This window comes from Tarenaya hassleriana, unplaced genomic scaffold (assembly GCF_000463585.1).
Source record: "Tarenaya hassleriana unplaced genomic scaffold, ASM46358v1 Cleome42, whole genome shotgun sequence".
NCBI lineage: Eukaryota > Viridiplantae > Streptophyta > Magnoliopsida > Brassicales > Cleomaceae > Tarenaya > Tarenaya hassleriana.
Genome location: NW_010966986.1, coordinates 305,469 through 326,962, shown reverse-complemented (window position 1 = coordinate 326,962; position 21,494 = coordinate 305,469). Strand labels below are relative to the sequence as shown.

General features: G+C 31.1%; 4 protein-coding genes across 5 annotated transcripts; 2 read left to right on the top strand and 2 right to left on the bottom strand.

The window, feature by feature from the left end:
* Window positions 1-2,279: 2,279 nt before the first annotated feature.
* On the top strand, window positions 2,280-5,013 carry LOC104825025 (heavy metal-associated isoprenylated plant protein 3-like). Its single transcript, XM_010557260.2, has 5 exons — window positions 2,280-2,288; window positions 2,397-2,583; window positions 2,852-3,063; window positions 3,192-3,273; window positions 4,450-5,013. The coding sequence occupies exons 1-5, from the start codon at window positions 2,280-2,282 to the stop codon at window positions 4,884-4,886; spliced, it is 927 nt and encodes a 308-aa protein (XP_010555562.1). The 3' UTR covers window positions 4,887-5,013.
* Window positions 5,014-6,462: 1,449 nt separating this feature from the next.
* On the bottom strand, window positions 6,463-7,227 carry LOC104825024. The gene has a single exon (XM_010557259.2). The coding sequence runs from the start codon at window positions 7,140-7,142 to the stop codon at window positions 6,648-6,650; it is 495 nt and encodes a 164-aa protein (XP_010555561.1). The 5' UTR covers window positions 7,143-7,227; the 3' UTR covers window positions 6,463-6,647.
* A 1,445-nt stretch (window positions 7,228-8,672) lies between these two features.
* Window positions 8,673-9,345, bottom strand: LOC104825023. Its single transcript, XM_010557258.1, has one exon. The coding sequence runs from the start codon at window positions 9,170-9,172 to the stop codon at window positions 8,687-8,689; it is 486 nt and encodes a 161-aa protein (XP_010555560.1). The 5' UTR covers window positions 9,173-9,345; the 3' UTR covers window positions 8,673-8,686.
* A 7,672-nt stretch (window positions 9,346-17,017) lies between these two features.
* On the top strand, window positions 17,018-19,523 carry LOC104825022 (squamosa promoter-binding-like protein 13A). 2 transcript variants are annotated; one of them, XM_010557257.2, is made up of 4 exons: window positions 17,018-17,158; window positions 17,814-18,297; window positions 18,417-18,550; window positions 18,766-19,523. In XM_010557257.2, the coding sequence occupies exons 2-4, from the start codon at window positions 17,861-17,863 to the stop codon at window positions 19,362-19,364; spliced, it is 1,170 nt and encodes a 389-aa protein (XP_010555559.1). In that variant the 5' UTR covers window positions 17,018-17,158; window positions 17,814-17,860; the 3' UTR covers window positions 19,365-19,523. The 2 variants fall into 2 exon arrangements, with proteins under 2 accessions (XP_010555559.1, XP_010555558.1); XM_010557256.1 differs by lacking the exon at window positions 17,018-17,158 and adding an exon at window positions 17,165-17,266.
* Window positions 19,524-21,494: the final 1,971 nt, after the last annotated feature.

The following is a 21,494-nucleotide window of genomic DNA, read 5'->3' as shown; positions in this document are numbered from 1 at the left end:
ATATATATATATATATATATATATTATAAAATTTTAAAATAAATATTAAATTTTCAATATTATCTATATTTTTCAAAAGTTTCAATATATAAATACCATATGTATTTTAACGTTATCATTATTATTTCAGAGGAAATTCAACAACATTTTAAAAGTCTGAAATAGTTGTATGAAAGAACGAAATGTGATATAGATTTTTTGGTTGTGACAAATTTCATGCATTTGGGATTTATCTTATGAGTTCGTTTGTTTTGTAAGATGGTCTGAGCCCAAAACCAATTAATTACTTTAATTTTTATACATGTGGTAGCGTACCTAAGCCCAACCCAACAAGCTAAATGTCTTATATATATATAAAATAAAACCGAGATTAGAATATTGTGATAATTGTGGTGAATGACAAATAATTGCATTTGTAGAACCAAATTTCTTCTTGGTGTTGGATTTCGTATGGGTATGGATATGGCTTATTTGGTTAATAATTGAATAATGGAATCGAATAATACATAATAATAATCGAAACGAATTAGATATAGAATCAAATCTAAATTCAAACCAAACCGAATAAAAAATATCTAAAAACCGTATTTTAAAAAAATGATTATTTTCATCGTAAGTGAACCGGATATTACCGAATTCCATAGACTTGTTTTAGTTTTTGTTAAAAAAAATTCTAACGAAAAGATAATCGAAAAAACAAAATTTTTTATTTAAAATAAGTATTATCATGATTGAACCGAATATATCATAACAAAGAGAACCGAATTCAATATAAAAATTAAGCGGTTAATTATAATTATTTCAAAAACGAAATAATCGAATCCGATCCCAAACTAAAACCCGAATAAGCCCTCCCCTCCTTTCGTCGGCTTTCTCCCGTAATAGCCAAAGCGTGCGAGCTAATTCCGACAAGTTTTTGACCCATTAACTAAACTCGTAAACAAATAAATAATTAATGAATTAATTTGATTGGGACAATCTATGACAATGTATAATCGAACCCAACTGCTATGGATCCGAACTCATCTTAGTATTCTGGGATTATTATATTAGACAGAGGAATATTATATTTTCATAAAAAATATTTAAATCCAGAACGAGTTAAATAACAACAATTGAATTCGAATTGAATTATATCTAAAAATTGATCGTATATTATTTTTAAATCAAATTAATCGAACAAAACTCTAATCAAATTTGACAAAAATTTATACCGAAAATGAATATTCTTTAAACGAAAACTAGACTCAAATAAAAATCCAAATGGAACTGAAAAACGGATAAAAAATTGGAAAAACTAAATTCTAAAATAACCGAACCGAAGAACAACCAAAAAAAAAAAATATATCCATCCCTAATACCCACCGTATAATTGATTTTCGGATAAGTTAGAATATTTTGTATATATGTTTATTTGCAAGTGACTTCCAAATATGCATATTTACATGAATATGTGTGTATCTATGTATATATAGTGATGCTCATTTCTAGCGCTTTTCAATACAAACTTTAAGTATCAAGGAGAGGCACGTGGTTGAATGAATTAATACAATACGAACGTAATTAATTACGTTAGACTCTATTTTGTTTTTCCCAAAAATTTGAATTCAAATCTAATCTAATAGATAAACATAAATATAGACCAACGACATATATGGGACACCACTAAAAGGGGCAGTACCGTACTAGTATTGTAATATTTTAATATATAGTTTTGATGCATTGTTTTTATTTAATACATATGATGATGATCATCGTCCTCAAGTTTAAGATTTTCTAACCTTTTTTTTTTGTCTCCCTCCTGTGCACTTTCCTCGTTATAAAAAAATCCACGTCATGTACTGCACAGAATTTACGCAAAGACACTTGCATGTGACTCTCTCTCTCTCTCTCTCTCTCTCTCTCTCTCACTCTCTCTCTCTCTCTGCCAATGTCATAAATTTCAAAAAAAATAAAAAGTTGCAAAAAATTCAAAAGAAAAAAAGTTGACAGAACAAACCCTAATGGTCGCTGCCTGCAACCACTTTCAAGGAGTTCTTTGATTTTACTGTACTTTGAAATATTAAATATAGAAAACAGACTTAGTAATAATAATGATGGAACAAAAATTAAAGAACTTTTTCTGAAAATATTTCATGGGCAATAATGAATTGGACCGTCCTGTGTATAAATGTACTCCAAAGCTGCAATTTCGTTACATATCTGATGGTCCATAGAGAGAGAGTTGCAGAAGAAAGCTTTGTCTCAGCCACTAAAGCTTCACAGGGACACTAAAATCAATGGGAGAGGTCCGTTGATTTACAAACATCTTTGTTAACAATCTCATTCTTTTTTTCTTTGAAGTGATAAAAAAAAAAATCAATCTTTTCCTTTCTGTGTTTGGTTTCGGTTCACAGGAAGAGAAGAAAATGGAGGAGAAGAAATCGGAAGAAGGAGAAGAATCCGGCAAGAAACCCGAAGAGAAGTCACCGGAGAAAGATCCGAAGGAAGAGGAGAAGAAGCCTCAGGAGATTGTTCTTAAGATTTACATGCACTGCGAAGGCTGCGCCAAAAAAGTTCGTCGGTGTCTAAAAGGATTCGAAGGTACGTACGTACAGGAAAAAAATCCACTGAGATTTTGTCATTCACAAGTCTTGCAGTCGTACGTTTTGCTTCGATTGGGTGGTTCATTGATGGGTTTCGTCTAATGGGTCATGACCAAATCTTTGTTAAGTTATAGAATGAGAGTTGGAAACAAGAATTCATAGTGATTAGAAACCCTAATCCAATTCCGAGATTTGTGGGTTTTGTATGAACTTTACAGCCCCGGTTTTGTAGACATTCCGACAAAACAAACGTGTAAAATGGACAGGGGTTGATGATGTAATGACGGATTGTAGAACTAGTAAGGTCATTGTGAAAGGAGACAAAGCAGATCCATTGAAGGTGTTGGAGAGATTGCAGAGGAAGAGCAACCGTCAAGTGGAGCTTCTTTCTCCGATCCCGGAGCCGAAACCGGCCGAGGAACCGAAGGAGAAGTCCACCGGAGACGAGAAACCTAAAGCCGAGGAGAAAAAGGATGAGGTATCGATCATTTTTTGCATGTGCCATGAAAATCAAAACCCTAATTCCAAATGCTTTGAAATTGAAATGAACAGAACCCCAACATTTTCTAATCACATTTTTTGTTTGTTTGGGGGATTGGGCCATAGGTAGTGACAGTGGTGTTGAGAGTTCACATGCATTGTGAAGCATGTGCCATGGAGATCCAAAAGAGAATCATGAGAATGAAAGGTTTGTTCTTTTTCACTTTTCATATAGAAAAAATAATAACATCCCCAGCATCATTTTTCATTGATGAGTGAGTTGTTGTTATCTATCATATGTTTTTTTTTTATAAAAAAAATTATGCGTGACTCTTGAATCTGAAAAAATACGTACATGGTTTCATCATTTGTATATGGAATTATCAAACTTTGGATTTTCCCTAATTTCGTATTATTTTATTCCCTCTTTCATTTTTTCCTCATCGGTACTTTTTCCTCCTCAGAAGCGCAAACAGATAAAATATTAATATGTCTTGGTCGATTCTTTTATTTTTGGGATAAAAATTTTGAGTATTTGAAAACAAATATTTAATTTTTTTTAAAAAAATTCGTTTTGAAATTCATTTTTCTATTGTTTTTATATATTTGAATTTAGATAATCTGATTTTGTTTTTAGTTTTAGATTTAGTCTAATGTGATTGACTAAAAGTTTTTAGATTGAATTTAGCTCCACGTTTTATTTTACAGTTATTTGTATTACTTTTTCAATAAAGCATGGTAATTAATGATCTTAATTGGCGCCCAAAAATAATTGCTTTCACCAACCTTGTTTTTGGGGAAAAAGAATAGTGTTTTGGAAATCCAAGATTTATTTAAGATTTGGTTAAGATGGGCGGTCCAACGAGGTCAAATCCTTTTGTACCACTCCTCGGATTTGCAAAGAATCTTACTGCTCCAAAAACACATTATATATATATATATATATATATATATATATTTATAATTAGAAAGTTAATTTTGATAATTAGAAAGTTAATTGCGCCCCTCCTACTGGTGAAATTTATCTAAATTTCGCGTTTTTTCCTTATATAACGAGTTGTTTTTCCAAAAAAAAAACATTTATTTAATTCTTGGTTTAACATTTTTTTTGGGGTAAAATTTTTCTTCTTTGACTTGGCTTTTGCCATTTCATGAAATACCATAGCTCCGCAATTAATTGGATTTGCGTATTACACATGATATATATATATATATATATATATTCATAATTCATAAGCAAGTGAGTCAATTGCTGTAAGTTTTGTCGCATGTTTCTAATTAATAACAGGGTGATAATAATATATAGTATCAAGGAAACTGGATTGGTGATAAAATATTTTTCTACAACAAGTAAATAAATAATACACTTTAAAATATTTTGCAGGAGTGGAGAGTGCGGAGCCAGATTACAAGGCGTCACAGGTGAGCGTCAGAGGAGTTTTCTCTCCGGCGAAGTTGGTCGAAGACATATACAGAAGAACCGGCAAACACGCCGCCGTGGTCAAGCAAGATCCGCCGCCGGAAAAAGACAAAGAGACCAAAGAGAAAGAGGACGAGAAGAAGAAAACGGACGGAAAGAAACAAGAAGAGACGACAAAGCAAGAAGATCAAGCCAAAGATTCCTCCGACGGCGGCGGAGAGGCCAAGCCGGCGGCGGAAGGTGGCGGATCTACGGCGGAGGAGGCCGGAAAAGTGGTGGAGACGAAGAGGAACGAATATTATTATAGTTATCATCCGCCGAGGTACACGATGGAGAATATGCACGCGTATCCGCCTCAGATCTTCAGCGACGAGAACCCAAATGCCTGTACCCTGATGTAATAACACGTCGGTGCCAGGGGTATTTTTGTAATTCAATAAATGCGTCGGTGGTCAAGGCGTTTTTGGTTATTATTTATATTTACACTTTAATTGTGTGTCTTTAATTTAACCTACTCTCCTGTTTTAATTTGGGGCTAATTTTAGAAATTAAGAGGCTTTATATAATAACTGAAAGCAATGAATTTTAGGGTTTTTTTTTTTTGTTTCGTTCAAATCAGTTGATAATAATGGACAGATGTATTCACCATGTATCGCTGTATTGTAATTTGTACATAGAGATTTAAAAAATCCCAAAAAAATTTAACGGCACATTTTTTTTATTTGGTTTCAACTCAATTTTGTCAAGTTAAACTTTTCTATAAATTTTAAAAATATAAAATTAATAACTTAAACTAATTTTTTTATTTGTATATAAATTTATGTTTGTTAAAAAGATACATAAAATTAAATTAATTTTAAATAATTACAGCTATGTGTGTAGATAATCCACGTCTATGGATAAGCATGCTATACATATCCTATACAACAAGCAATTAACAACATACACTTGCCATTAATGTCCTAATGGCATATATATATATATATATACACACATACATACACACACAAAAATATTAATACAGAAAGCACTAATAGTGGAAACCATTATGTATCCATTTGACTACACATAAAGGGTTATGTTGTGTCCATGAGATTCCTTATGCCTCACATGCCATTCGAGATAGGGTTCCCCTTTCTTTTATTTTTTATTTTAAAAAGATTTTCTTGTTTCATCTTTTTTAATTTAAAAATTCAGAATTTGTGATTTCTTGGTTTGCTGAAAATAATTTGAGAAATGGGCAAAGGGGGGTCGAGCATGTTGGGGGACAAGAGATGTGCGGCTTAAAAGTTATTTTGTCTTTTTTCACGTATTTGTATTACGTCCCATATCGAGCATGCAAACTTTAACATATTAAAAAAAATGAAAATGTACCGAAACACTTTATTTTATAAGGAATATAATACAATTACATGTATGTGTACTTTATATAAAAAAAATATATTTCAATGTTATTTAACTTACGAAATATATGGAAAAGTCAAAAGAAATAAAAATATATAATGATCTGTGAAATGTAATAATATGTTTATATTTCTGTCATAAAATTCAGAATCCTTCCGGGGGACCATTTTGATTCAGAAAATTGAAAAGTTCGTTCAAGTCAAAATCAAAATGATTTTTTTTTTTTAATTTCAAACAAAAAAAAATCAATTGATTTTTTTTTTTGAAATAAAAAAAAATGGAAAATGAAAACCATTTCTTACTGTGCCTACTAAAATCGCTGATAACCTGTCGGGCTCGAAGTTAGGCCCATGAAAACTACTTGAGGCCGTAAACTTTGTCGACTTAAATGAGCCCATAAATTGTTACATAGACATACCTAAATGCACATACATATATACACGTGTATATATTTATGTATCTGTATGTATAAATATGTATACGTATATGTATATACGTAACAAGTATTATCACATTGTATTCAATATTTGTTAACTTATCACAACCACGTATCTCAATCACTTTGGTAATAATTCGGGCGTTAATTAGAATATGAGAAATCGAACTTAATCTATGACTACAGAAAGATGGTTAAAAAAAAATTCCACCTCTTTGTTTTCCCACCAAGATAACTCTATTTTTTCATACTTGAGTTTATTTTTTTTCTTTTATTCGTTTTTTTTTGCCACATATATATATATTATATGCGATGTACTACACTATAACAGCCAAGCTTCAAGCCTCCTCTGCCTATTTATCCTAGAAATCAGATCATCAGCCCTCTTGTTTAGTTCCTCCATTGGCAGCGGGCTGAGCTTCTTTCTCTCGTGGAAGCTTTCCCTCGTCCTTTCACCACCATCAAGATCTGTCTTCTTGATACCCTCTTGCAGATCCGCCTTAAATGGCTTATCGGGTTCATCGGACGGCGAGTCACAAGAGCCGCTTGATGGAGAGGAAGGTTTCGACCGGAACAACTTCGACTCCCGAACTAGGGCAATCACTATAACGTTGGTGATGACGAACAAAAGTTTCGTTTTTAGAAGAGAAGCGAAAACCCTAGGGACGTGCAAGGCAAAACCCGCGAGAAATTTGAGAAGGGGAAATGGGTTCAGAGATAATACAACGCAAGAAACTATGACGAGAATGTACAAGAACAGACGATAGAGACGATGGCGAAAGGGCTTCTTATGATGACGGGTTCTTGATTTCTTCATCGCGATATGTTTGTGGGGCTTTCCCTTTTGGTGAAGGAAACTTAGGGCTTAAGAATTTTTCTGATTCGAGACATGAAACGGTTTATAGATGACTCGAGTTTATATAATGCATGCATATAACAAGATGTAATTGAATAATTCTTTTCTATCTCTATGGATTAATTTAATCGTATGCTTACGTGTATTTTACTTAATTATCTTTTGTGACCATGTGGTGGGAGAACCCTTTTTTTTTATAATTATTAACTGCTTTTTTTTCTATTTCTTTTTTGTTTTACAAAACCCAAAATCTGATTTGGTGACCATTTTCTATCCGCCGTTCAGTTTTTTTTTATGGAAATATAAAAGAAGAGCATAAGATAATATTTTACGGTATGGTTTAAAGCCTTAATTAAATGGCTAGCTGGATTATAAATTAATTCGCCTGATGTGAAAAAGTAAACATTATTAAGGGATTAATTATATGTTTCTAGCACGTTCAAAGTAATTAAAAGTGGGCTGCATATAGTTCGTATGAAGTTTCTTTAAAGTTTCTCAAAATCAATGAACTGATATATACACACACACTTGTAAATACATATATATATTGACAGACAAATCCTAAAACTAATAACAAATCAATATTTTTGGGTCTTATCCTCTTAATTAGATGAATGATGGCGAAGAAATCGCGAAGGATTTTTTCTTTTCGCAAAGGACTTTGTTTCCTTCAAACAAATAACAAATATATAAGTAATATATAACACATATGATATTGGACGATTTTTAAATTTTGACGCCAAAATTTCTATAATAAACAAATTCTTTGTCAAGTGAATTCTCTCATATTTCAAAGATATTTAATAATGATCGCAAAATCGAGTATCAAATATCGGACGTATATTAGATGAATGTTTTGTACGTAGATTTAGATAAAGAGGTATGTACGTACATTTTTTAGGTATTTTCGAAATCGAACCTATCTCGGATATGTCCATTTATATTAATCTTCATTAGGATATTCAATGTTGGTTTGAAAAACTTGATATCTTCCTTGAGCTTGAGTTTTTATACGGTCGATTCAATTATATTTCTCAGGAAATTGAAAAAATCTATGTAAATATTGCTCTTCAAGTGGAGACTCGAATTTGGATTGCAAAGAAGTTTTACTCCGGCTTTTACCAATTGAATCAATCAATCTTGGTTTTTCTATGGGTTATTTGCAAATTTTGTTACATAGAATTCTACGGATTTTGTACTTGTTCAAATGAAAGAACGTCCTTGGTATAATCACATGCAGATTCCATTAAATGTTAGACCGACATTATTTGTGCCCAATTGTGATTTAGGATTTTCATATCATGGAGCTTTGTATATTCGAGTAAATATTAAAACTAAGCCGACCCACATTAAACCAAATGGATATAACAAGTTTTATATTCTAATGATCACATAAAATTAATTTGTGCTAATTTATATAAATCAATTCTAATAAGTAATAATATTAGGGGCGTCCGCCAATATTGATAAAAGAATTAAATGTCTCTAATCTCAGAAATGTCTCTTCAAGTAGGAACCAGAGTGATCGTCTGTTTGGTTACAGACCGATCATATCCATTCATCAACACGGCCAAAACTAAAAGAACCGCGAAACAAACACCAACCCACAAGACATTCGAAGACGTCCAAGACGAGTCATTCGAAACCCGCGGAAATGGCCCGATTCTTCTGCTGTCGTCATCGTCGCATAACGCTGATGTCACCCTGCTCTCACCATTATCCTTATCACTATCATCGAAGAGTAGTTTTCTCCTGATGAAGGGCGATTCCATCGGCTCAGGACTGGTGGGTCTGTCTTGTTGGAGACAAAGCATGAGCTTTCTCGGAGAGTTAACGAGAAACCGGAGAGCCTGGTCCATGGCGACAGTGATCGATGAATCTGAAACGGAGCTTTTCTTGGCTGTTTTCATGGCGTCCCACTCTTGCTCGAGGTCGCTGAAGAGTTGCTTCAGTCTCCTGTGTGGATGATCTTCTTCCTCTCTATCTTTCATTTTTGTTTTTGTTTTTCCCTTTCCTTCCAGATCTTTTTCTTTGATGGTAAATCTTTATAAGATTGCATAATTATGGGGAAAATCTTTTAATATCTCGTTAATTGTTATTATTATAATTATTTTTTATATGCGATTTTGAATTTTTGAATTGTTGTAGAGTTTGAAATGAGCGATTAAATACCATCCTCCTAATTAATACATCTAATAAATGGGTGGGAAATAAAAGTAAATTTATAGCTGATAAATTCACAATAAATTAATTAGTAACTGATAAGTTCCAGAAATCTCGCTCGCTACCATATATGAACCAATATATTAAAAAACATACGATGATATGGAAAGAAAAAGAAAAGAAGCCGATTGAAAAACATAACACAAAAAAAAAAAATCTACGAGAGATATAAATTTTGAGTTTTGAATTAAATTATTTCAGAATTAAGTTTTCCTATCGTATATAAATGTAGATAAGATTTGATCCAAATAGTTATTATAAGTTTGGTTATGTTTTAAATATTTAGATCAAAACCAATGAAGTCCAAATAAGTTTTGCTTACCCTACCCAACAGATCGTGGACGATCGTGAACGAGTGGTCAATGTTGGAGTAGAAGATAACTTTACCTTGAGATTGAGTGTTCGATTCCTAACTGGTGGGATGGAGGTGATTTCTAGGTTTATATGATCCATATACAAAGGCGGCTCCCGAGCCAGAAGTTTACCTAATCAGCACGCCCGAAGGGTAGCAGATAGGGATCCTCCGTTATAAAAAAAAAAGAAGTTTTGCTTACTCTACGATTGTTTGGACGTGTATGTTTCGGTTCCTCCCCCTCAATGAATACTTCTTTATGTAATATATTTCCATTTGCATATATAATAATCATATATATATATATATATATATATATATATTCCTAGTGACTATGCACCGTTTTTCATCATAAAACATGTTTACTTGACCGAGATCAAATATACTCATTAGGATTGGCTACATATTGGGTACCCGGAATTTTAGAGTTACTCAGAAATCGAATCTAAATCTGAACTTTTCATAAAATACTATCCAAACTTGTATTCGTTTTGTTTAAGTACTCGAAAATCGAGTATGCGAGATAATTTTCGGATATTGACACATAACTGAATCTAAATTTTAAAACAAATTTTCACAAAAATATACTAAAAATTATATACAAACTATAGTTAAAATATATAAAAATTGTAATATGCATATAAATATTAGAAATTCCAATATAATAGAAAAAATAAAATAATTAAAAATGAAATAAAGTGAAATCACATACGGTTTTTTATTTTATTTTATTTTTAAAATCAAAACCATGTTATTATTTAATTCGATATATTCATTAAATTAGTAATTTCTGTTACGGCATATAAATTTTGACGACTAAACTAATTACTACTAAACAACAAAAATGTATTCTAACTAGAGACATATTATTACGTTTGAACTTTTGGAAATTAAAAAAAAAACAACAGAATTTGTACTCCACAACTAATAATATATGTTAATATTTCGTAATTTTTTATGATTTTATCTCATAAATTTAATTTTTACTTATATATTATCCCTTCATTTAGATATATATAGTTTCCAACTGTTGAGTAGTATAAATTTCTATGGTCTAAAAATAATACATTTTAATTGACTGATAATTTTGTGTAACACTTTAATACACAAAGAAAATAGATGCTTTTTTCATTAATTTTTACATCATCCTATAAGTTTAGCCTAATTTTCTATTAATTACGTTTGAACATTTGATAATTTTAATTCTATGGTTTCTTATTATTTTACTATATCTAATTTATAATCCTAAATTTTAAATTAAATATCAAATACTAAATTTTAAATCAATCTTAAATTCAAAATCATATATTCCACATAATAAATCTTAAAATCTAAGTTTCAAATTTTAGAATTTATTTTATTTATTTTTATTCCAGTAAAAGGTGCCGACAACGAGATCTTAAATATAGCGTCGGGCCCACGTAGACTTCAATTAGGCCCGGAAAGAATCTGACTGGCGTGGGAAAGGGACACGTGTCGGTCTTATATCAGGGATTTATTAAAATGACTGATTGGTCCTCGTGACACTGACGCACTGCCCACTCCAACTCCAAAGTTAGTCGCAGAATTTCTTTTAAAGAAAAAGGCCTCTTGTTTCCGAGAAATTACAATTATAACCCTCAGCATACAACGTTTAGACAGAATCCCCTCATTTTTTTCTCTTTTTATAAATATAACCCTCAATGTTGAGAAATATCATCATTAGCCCAAACCCAAGGTATAATGGGTGGCTTGTTTTGGTTTATAAGCCAATAACTGAATTTATTCGAATAGGATAAGATATAATTGTAATCGAATTGAATTTGATAAAAAAATCTAATGGTTATCATTTTTAAAATTGAATCTGAATACGAATCGAATGAAGTAAAAAATAACCGAAAAATCTATAATTTTTTTTTAAGAAATGAGTATTTTTGTTATAATAGAATATAACCCGAATTAAATATTTTCAAACTAAACCGAGCCAAATTCAATATAAAAATGAACGGTTATAATTTTTTAAAACCGAAAGAATTGAATCCGAATATATCCAAACCGAATCCAAATTGAAACCCGAATAGTCTAGTGATGTAAATCGGGCTGACTCGGACCGGTCCGGACCGGCTCGTCTCGAACCAGCTCATTTTTGGTTCAGCCCGGGCGGCCCATTTTTTTACGAGCTAGAAAAACTCTGACCCAAACCAAATTGTCCGAGCTCCGAGTCAACTCGTTTTTATCTAATTATCCAATTTTTTAAAAAATTACATAAAAATTAATAATTTAAAGAATACAAAACAATATTTTGAAGTCATTCAATCGTAATATAAAATATTTAACATAACAATCTATAAAACTATATCTAAATTAAGAAAAATTAACAAAATCAAACCAACATAAAAAATGTAATACACCAACAACATCAAAATATAACAAAAAATATACATTAACATCAACATAAAACGTGCTATACACCAACAACATTAAAATATAACAAAAAATAGACACCAACATCAAGATATCATAAATTCTAATTTGCTATATAAACTGAAGAAGTGAAGAAACTAAAGTATGAAACCCTAATATTTTTTTAATGTCAGCTCGTGATTTTTTTTAATGTCAGCTCGTGAGCCAGCTCGGGAGCCGATTGAGTTAGTCCAGATGAGCTTAGACTCGTCGTGAACTGGCTCGTTCGGCCCGTTTTTATTTGGTCTTTTATTTTTTCAACCCAACTCGATAAAAAACGAACCAACCGCGAGCCAGCTCACGAGCCGAACTCATTTTGCCATCTCCTATCATATTGAAAATATATAATATAAAATAATATTCACATATATGTATGTATCGCATAAATTTAGATGAGTAATATTAGATTTTATAAGATTAATCTTAATTATTTAAATTAATTTATCTAACATCAATATTCGTTTGTATGGCCTAAATACAATTCAATTATTTATTTTTTGTTTGTTTTTTAATCGGATTATTAGTATTCTCAATAAGACATAATTATCCATGCGTATATTTTGTTTTCCTTTTTTTTTGGTAGTAGCGTAAAAAATTATTAATATATAACTCAAGAATTTTCGTACTTTCTTTCAATGATTGTTGGTTCAATTGGCTCCAAAATCGTGAAAAAATTTCATTTGATTTCCTTGAAATACTACGATAAAAGGAAATATATATACAAATGTAAAAGAACATGTTTTAGGGAAACTGGTTCTAAAATTTAGGGTTTGATTACAAATAGTGGGAGATATTTTTAAAGTAGATGCCATATATATATATATATATTTAATGTTAGATGGATTCTTTGACTTAGTTTATCATTGAGGGTTGGGAATCTTGATGGGCTTAGTTTCGCTTGGATCCTAAAACTCCAATTACCCATCTTTAGAAAAACATAATGATGATTATGAATTTATGATTTGACAAAAACAAAACCTTCCAAAATTTTCAATTTAATAACGTTAATAGCTATGATAAAAATTGATGAAAAGCTTCCTTTTCTGTAAATATCCACGCCTTCAAAATACAAATTTTCAATAGTTCAAAATTTAATATTATATAATATCCTTTGAACCTTTAAAGATGTGATCATGTCCTCCTAAATGCTTTTACTAGAATAGCAAGTTCAAAAATTATCCCAAGCGACCTCTATTTAATATATATATATATATATATATATATATATATAATAAGTTATCGATGTCAATAAATTGTACTAAATAGGTAATTATAAATTATTAACAACAGGTGACTAGGAATAATTAGGAACTAATAATGATTGGTGCACTAAGCCATTCAAGAATATGGACCACACGAACGAATTTAAGGTTGCATTAGACCATAATATATATATATATATATACACACAGAGATGGACCACACAAGGGGTAGACCATTTATATAATTGCTATTGGAGACAGGTGGCTTTCTTTTGAACCAGTATGCAACTTTGATGTTTACTCTGTATTTTTTTTTTGTTGAAAAATAACATTTTTCTATACGAATTTAATATTTTTATACAATTCGACAATAAATTATATTTAAATTTAAAATTTTCTAAATATTTATATGAATTGTTAAAATTAATAATAATTAGATATATAATAATCATTTTCGTTAAATTTGTTCGGATTCTGTTAATTAATGTACTGAAGTCTATGGTAGTTATAGTAATTGTCTAACTAATGCATTAGTTAACAGAATCCGAAAAATTTTAACGAAAAATAATGATTATGCATGTAATTACTGTTAATTTTAGCAATTTGTGTAGATATTTAGAAAATTTTGAATTAAAATGTAGTTTTTTGTCAAATAAAAAATACGTATATTAAAGGGTTTAAATTTGTGTAGAAAAATATTATTTTTCTTATTTTTTTTTAAATAAATTAATGCAATCTTTTTTGAAAAAAATATAATCTTTTAGAGAAATGAATTATATGGTTAGAGATTTAGACTGATAGAGATATTTTCTTCTTATTTTCAACCTCAATTTCGTAGGTTAACTAATTTCTTGTATCTTGTATAAGATGGATTTAGAAGAAAAAAAACATTGTTGCAAGTATTATTTATTCTTTATTAAAATTATTTAATTTTGTTTGATTGGATTTATTAGGAAATATAAATTTCATTTGATGATTTATTTTAAACTTTAATACAATCATATAAATATATATTGAAGCAATATTTCCGTGTTTAAACTATATTTCTACTTTAGAATATATGTGTACGTTATGATTAATATAGTTTATATAAATATTTAGGTATTATCTATGTCAGTCTCACATATTGTTTTACAATTGCGAACCAGATTTATACATAATCATTTAGCAATAGTTTTGTGACGGTCTTAATTTTAATTCGAGCTTAAATTAATTACACAATATATATATATATATATATATATTATTTTATAAAATTTTAACGTGTAGATTTATCTTAGTATTATCTTATAAATTTATGAATATTAAATTTTTTCGGTATATATAGAAGTTTTTATGAGTATTTTTTTTATTGTAATTTACATATAACTAATTTATTTTCGATATATAAAAATTGTATAAAGTCGATAACAGTAATAGTTAGTTATATATTTTTTGGTTAACTGTTATATTTAAATATGATACATAAGTTCGTATTCAATTAACATAAATTTTAAAATAAATTAATTGAATTTGAATTCAAATTCATATTCGATGAATATATAATATGTTTTAAATTACTTTAATATAAAAATAATCAAAATAAAACTAAAAATATCTAATAATTAAAACAAAGTTCGAGTAACTAAAATGAAAATAACTATAACCTTTTTCATTCGAATTTTCTTTGTGGGTCACTCATCCAAATTTCTTGCTATAATTATTATATTGGTGTCGTGGACCGCGCGGTAATAAATTTAGTCGACCTTTGGATTTATGTGCTCAAACCATATAACAGTTGACTGAAAAAACTAAATTACAATTTTTGTGGAATTTATGAAAATAAATTATATAGCGACAATTTCTACTTTCAAACTTCTTCATTATTTTTGCGTTGTTTTTATATCTTTTCAGATCCAAAAATATTTTTCTTTGGTCTATAAAGAGCGTAATTTTGTCGAAAATTTCTATTTCTAATGTAGCCAGACATATTTCCTTTTATAAATTTGGAGTATGATGATTGATCATATATTATGAAAAACTTTATAGAAAATTAAACAACCACTGCCACATTTATTATTATTATTATTATTATACCTTCAATTTTCATAAATATTCAAAAGTCCAAAAACATAAATAAATAGACAGGACTTTGTTTTTTTCTTTGTTTTGTTAAATTGAAATTCTTATTTATTCAGATAGTAAATACATATTATTAGGGGTTTTAAAGACAATTTACTAATCATCTCTTTTACGGTTTTACCATATCAGTTGAATTCTTCTCTGTTATAATCCTAATAATTTTTATATTATTTAAACCCAAAATTTATATAATTCTTATAAATCTGGGACGTGATCACAGGACTATTTGGTTTGAGAATATAATTTAAATAAACTAAAAATTAGTTATCTAATTTTTTTGGTTGAAATTCCAACCCATTTTATTATTTTTTCGTAGGCACCCAATTCCGGTGTCATTTTATGGTTACATATGATTCTACAATCATCTAAACTTTTTTTTTGAATAAAAAGAAATTTTAATAATGTAAAATACAATTGTATGACTATAAACAATAAAATATTACCATCATAATATTCAATAAATAAATATAAAAAGTTTACCTTTTTACAGGAAAAGCCTGGTAACCACTTGGATGTGTCCTTCCATATATTTAATATTGAATTTATTGCCACTTCAAATAAAAATTTCATAAATAGGGTCGTCGCAAGTTTCAATAATAAGATTTTGAAAATGGCCAAGTGATATCCTCTCCTCGTGTGTGTGTGTGTGTTTGAATTCAATTTGAAATTCGATAAAAAAAAATTATATAAAATTTTGATTTTAATTTCCGTAATGAATCCTTCAACGCAACCTTATGTCAAGGACAAATTGATATCTTAATTATTTATTTTAATTGTTAATCGTGTGTTATAGATATATAAATCATTTGATATATATATATATATATATATATATATTTATAATGCAATAATTGATGATAAAAACAGAGTCTTAGAAATATCAAATTTATCTCTTTTAAGTTCTAACTTCATATTGTTGTATTGGCAAATGTTTTCACCATAATCTTAAAATTTAACGAATTTCTTTATTTTTATTTTTTTTCTGAATATATCCATATATAATTTATGAAAAAAGGAAAATAATAATATATTTTCTTTGCGAGAAAACAAAAATCACTTGTTTTGTTGGGTCAAATAAAGGGTGCTTTAGAGAGAGAGAGAGAGAGAGAGAGAGAGAGAGAGGGGAAGGTATGTTGTGGAATGTGAAACACAACACTCACATGCCTTGTTGGCCCAAATCATCCTACACCAAATTAATAATTATTATTGTGATGATGACGTGCTTATAAAAAATTTAATTAAAAAAATAAATAAATGTTCACCGAAATAGCCAGACACAAGGTGAAAAAAAAAAACAAAAGTTACGCAGGAACACAAAAACACAACAACACAGCTGTCCCTTTCTCCACTCTCTCTCTCTCTAAAAAGATATCAACCAAACCCTAAATTTGGAAAACAAGAAACTATTAAACTAATCAAACCATTTCTCTACTTAGAAACATCATTATCACCATCTCTCTCTCTCTCTCTCTCTCTCTCTCTCTGAGTCACCTTGCAGTAACCACACTGTCATCTTTCCCTTGACCCATTTCCCTTTTCCTCCTCCCCTTGTTGATGTGTACTTTTTTTTTTGGTATTAATTTGCCTTTTTCTTGTGGAGTAGCTTCTTCTGCTGCATAGGCGCATGAGATTTATTGGTGAACTCCCTTATCCTTCCATAACTTTTTTTCTTCTTATAAATTCATACATAGTTTCTATTGATTTCTTGTACTCATGAGTCTTTCTTGTGTTACTATGCCATGAGGGTAAGTTTTTTTTTTTTTTTTGTGAAATGGAGTGAGAGCCAAAGAGTAATTGCTTCTTTTTATGAACCCAAAACTGCAAGTTGTATTTATTGCTTTTATATTTCCTGTGTTTCTTGCTTGCTCTTTTTCCTTGGTGTAGTCTTTTTCCTTGTTCTTTTGTTTCTTCCTCCAATCTTGCAGGATCCTTTCTGGTTCTGCTGCTCCTTGCACCCAACCGTTTTAGTATTTATTCAGTGAAACCATATATATATAGCTTTTGTATTTATCCTCTTCCATTGAATTCTCCGGTTACCAGTTTGTGTTTCATGTAAGGTTTTTGTAGTATAAGTCTGCTTTGTACTCTCCAACTACATCCGTGTTTCTTCTTACCAAGCGTCAAAGTTGTGATTTTTCAGCTCCGGACAGGGATTTAGTCCTGAAATCTTTTGTCCAATCGGTTTTTTGATTCATGGGTCACATCCTGCTGTTGTCTTTGGTGTCCCTGTGATTACCGAATTCGAAAAGGAAGAATCTTGAAATCTTTGTTTGTTTGTTCATTGTGAGGAAGCTGTAGCGAAGGTCTGAAGAGACAGAGGAGAGAGAAGGCAGAGTTGAATGGATTGGAACTTCAACAAGCCAAGCTCCGGTTATCTATCCGAATTCGATCAAGAACCCGTCCCCGATGTGCCGCAACTCGGCGAATCCATCTCGTTCGGGTCGCAGAGGAGAGGAGAGTTCTCGTTTGATCTGAAACTTGGAAATGTAGGAAACTTCTCTGTTTCAGCTTCAGGTTATGACAGCACAGTGCCATTGATGGGCAGCGCAGTGGCGAAAGCAGAGTCTTCGATGAGTTCGGGATCGTTGAAGAGGGCGCGAGGGAGCGGTAACGGCAACGGGAATCAGACGCCGTTCTGCCTCGTGGACGGCTGCGATTCTGACCTTAGTAACTGCAGGGAGTATCATAGGAGGCATAAGGTCTGCGAGGTTCATTCCAAGACTCCCGTGGTTACGATCAATGGTCTGAAACAGAGGTTTTGCCAACAATGTAGCAGGTTTTGACATGATTTCGGAATGCGGTTTCTCTTAAGTTGTCGAGTTCTTAGTACGATTAGATGAACTTGTGTCGAATTCAATTGCATATGGATAACTCGCAATGCTTTTCGGTATGTAGGTTTCATTCCCTTGAAGAGTTTGATGAAGGGAAGAGGAGCTGTAGGAAACGCCTTGACGGGCATAACCGTAGAAGAAGGAAGCCTCAGCCCGACCCCGTTGCCCGTCCCACGAGTTTCTTGACGAGTTTCCAAGGTAAAAATGAAACCCGGTTTCCCAGCTAGCTTCTTGACGCATCAGTCATTGCTAGGAGAGGATTCAGAAAACATTAGGCTCTGATAACATGCCAAGATCTTTAAATAATCTCTTGGATTTTCCATCGATAATATGAATGTATTCGATACCATGTTAAGATTTTTTGAATAGTAATTTCTTGGATTTTCCGTTGAGTTACCGATTCGTTGTTTCAGGTACCAAGTTTCTGCAGTTCTCTAGCTCACATATGTTCCCAACTTCATCAGTAGCAAGTCCTAACTGGAGCGGTAGCGGCGTTTTAGGCGCTGTGGCCAACAGTTCGGGTTACGGGAATCACCCGAGCGTTCCTTCCGCTGCAAAGCCAGGCATAATATTCCCGATCTCGTCCCCGAGCAGCAGCTACAAAGCATCAGAGAAGCGATTCCCGTTCTTGCAAGGACACGATAACCTAAGCAGCAGCAGCAGCAGCCATAACCGGACAACTATGTTGTGTGAGAGATTGACGAGTTGCATCCGTGACTCGGATTGTGCTCTCTCTCTTCTGTCATCCTCTTCCTCGCACCAGACGCTATCTCCCGACCTCGCCCGCCTAGGTCACCGCACTCACGAAAACGTTCAGCAGCAGCCGAGATCAGTCCCTCTTGTGGTTCAGCCGTTGCCGTTCTTGACCTCTGAGCCGATGGATAACATTTTATTCGGCGGCTCGGGAATTTTCGAGAACCCTGCTGCTGCCGCGGCGGCGGCTGCAGGCTCTGACGGGTCGGGGAATGAATCTGTATCTGCTTCACAGACATTCCCGTTTCATTGGGAGTAACAGCAGTTAGATCATACATTAGTTTGGTTTTTGTCTTCTCCCCATTCGTTGTTGTGTTTTGTGGCGTTTGTCTCATGTTCTTCAGATTGTTTGGAATTCTACTGAATATTGTTTGATGTTCATTTACATTCCATCGATTGATGTTTTGGTTCGTTTTGATGTGCTTGAATCTATCTATCTATATATATATATATATATATATATATTTAGCGAATTGAGCTATCGTTTGAAAACAAACTGGCGAATTGAGTTAACTTTTTTTAAAATTATATATTCTTTTATTTTTATTTGTATTATATATATAATAGAAAATTAATACTTAATTTTATTTTTTATTAATTATAGATATATAATTTCTTTTATGTATTTAAATTTAATATTTAAATATTTAAATTAAAACATCATTTTATTTTATATTTTTTATAATAGAAATAAATGATATTATATTTATTTTTGGTTTACGAAACGACTCGTTTAGTTCAAAAATTTGACTAACCGAGTTGATCCAACATTTTTTCTGTCTCGTTTGAAAATGAATCAGATGATTGAGCTCAAAATGAACTGCGTATTTAACCCGACTACATGTTTCAGAATACTAGATAAATCCATAATGTAATTTCCCAAACAAGGACTCGAACCCTGTTTGGGAAAGAGCTTTGCTCTCTCTTTTTTACTGATTGAACACTCAATCTTTGGTTATAATTTGAAGTTAGACAAAATATTAGTTAGTTTTATGAATAATATTTTTTTTGATAACATTTTATGAGTAATAATTATATACATATATATATTTGTATATCTGTTATATCGTCTTACGGCCTTTGAGGAGAATATCCATAACGTGTTTCGTTGCTCCAAAAATCCCAAGCGAGAGAATATGACACAACCGATGAATGTTTATTTCATCGCATACGAAATCGACGTCTCTTATCCATTCGTGAAAATAATGTACTCTAAGTGATGCAATATAATATACTATTTATTAAACAAAAACAATAGCGTAGTGTGAAATAATATCACACCAAGTATTCGAAGAACATGACGTGTTAAGAAGATTTTGTTCCTTGAATTTTACAAACTATTTATTCTATTTTAGACTAAGTTATTATTATGTATTGGAATGTTCTTAGGAATAATATATATGTGGTTATGTAATATTTTGAATAACAAAAATATTCTTTATCATTCACTACAAAAAAACAGTTATATAACGACGGAAAAATCCGTCGCAGATACAAAGGAAATCCGTCGCAATTAAGAATTTGCGACGGAATGCGACGGACTTATTTCCGTCGCTATAGCACTGTTGCAAACGTATAACGGTCGTTAATCCGTCGTATTTTTACGACGGAAGAAATCTGCGTTTTGCGACGGAAAGTGACAGATAATTCCGTCGCAAATTGCGACGGAATTTTTTCCGTCGCATTCCGTCGCAAATGTTTAAAAATTTTTTTTTTAAAATATAAACAAATTATATACTATATATACACGTACATATATACATTTTCACATACACATACACCTATATACACATACATTCATACACAAACATTACACACATACAAATATATATACACATACATACATATATATACACATATATTTTCATATACACATACTCATATATACACAAACACACATACACATTCACACATATACACATATACACATACATAAATACTCATACACATATACATTTCACAAACACATACACATACACATAAACACACACATATACACATATATTCATATACACATACAATCATATATACATACACATACATATTCACATTCACATATATACACATACACATACATAAACACACACATACACATTCACACATATATACACATTCACTTATACACATATATAAACACACACATATACATTCACACATATATATACACATTCACACACACACATACATACATACATACATACATACATACATACATACATACATACATACATACATTTCATCGAAAATAACGAAATAAATGAAATTAGTATTTGCGACGGAAATTTCCGTCGCAAAACGAAATAAAAACAGCGAAAATTTGAAAATTTTCATCGAAAATAACAAAATAAATGAAATTAGTATTTGCGACGGAAATTTCCGTCGCACATCC

What these genes read in the sequence shown, in the direction of transcription:
- LOC104825025 (XM_010557260.2), top strand. An exon ending in GTGTCTAAAAGGATTCGAAG is followed by an intron (nt 2,584 to 2,851) that starts GTACGTACGTAC and finishes TAAAATGGACAG; the next exon opens with GGGTTGATGATGTAATGACG. An exon ending in GAGAATCATGAGAATGAAAG is followed by an intron (nt 3,274 to 4,449) that starts GTTTGTTCTTTT and finishes AATATTTTGCAG; the next exon opens with GAGTGGAGAGTGCGGAGCCA.
- LOC104825024 (XM_010557259.2), bottom strand. Translation starts at nt 7,142, where the DNA reads ATGAAGAAATCAAGAACCCGTCATCATAAGAAGCCCTTTCGCCATCGT.
- LOC104825023 (XM_010557258.1), bottom strand. Translation starts at nt 9,172, where the DNA reads ATGAAAGATAGAGAGGAAGAAGATCATCCACACAGGAGACTGAAGCAA.
- LOC104825022 (XM_010557257.2), top strand. Translation starts at nt 17,861, where the DNA reads ATGGATTGGAACTTCAACAAGCCAAGCTCCGGTTATCTATCCGAATTC. An exon ending in TTTTGCCAACAATGTAGCAG is followed by an intron (nt 18,298 to 18,416) that starts GTTTTGACATGA and finishes TTCGGTATGTAG; the next exon opens with GTTTCATTCCCTTGAAGAGT. An exon ending in TTTCTTGACGAGTTTCCAAG is followed by an intron (nt 18,551 to 18,765) that starts GTAAAAATGAAA and finishes TCGTTGTTTCAG; the next exon opens with GTACCAAGTTTCTGCAGTTC.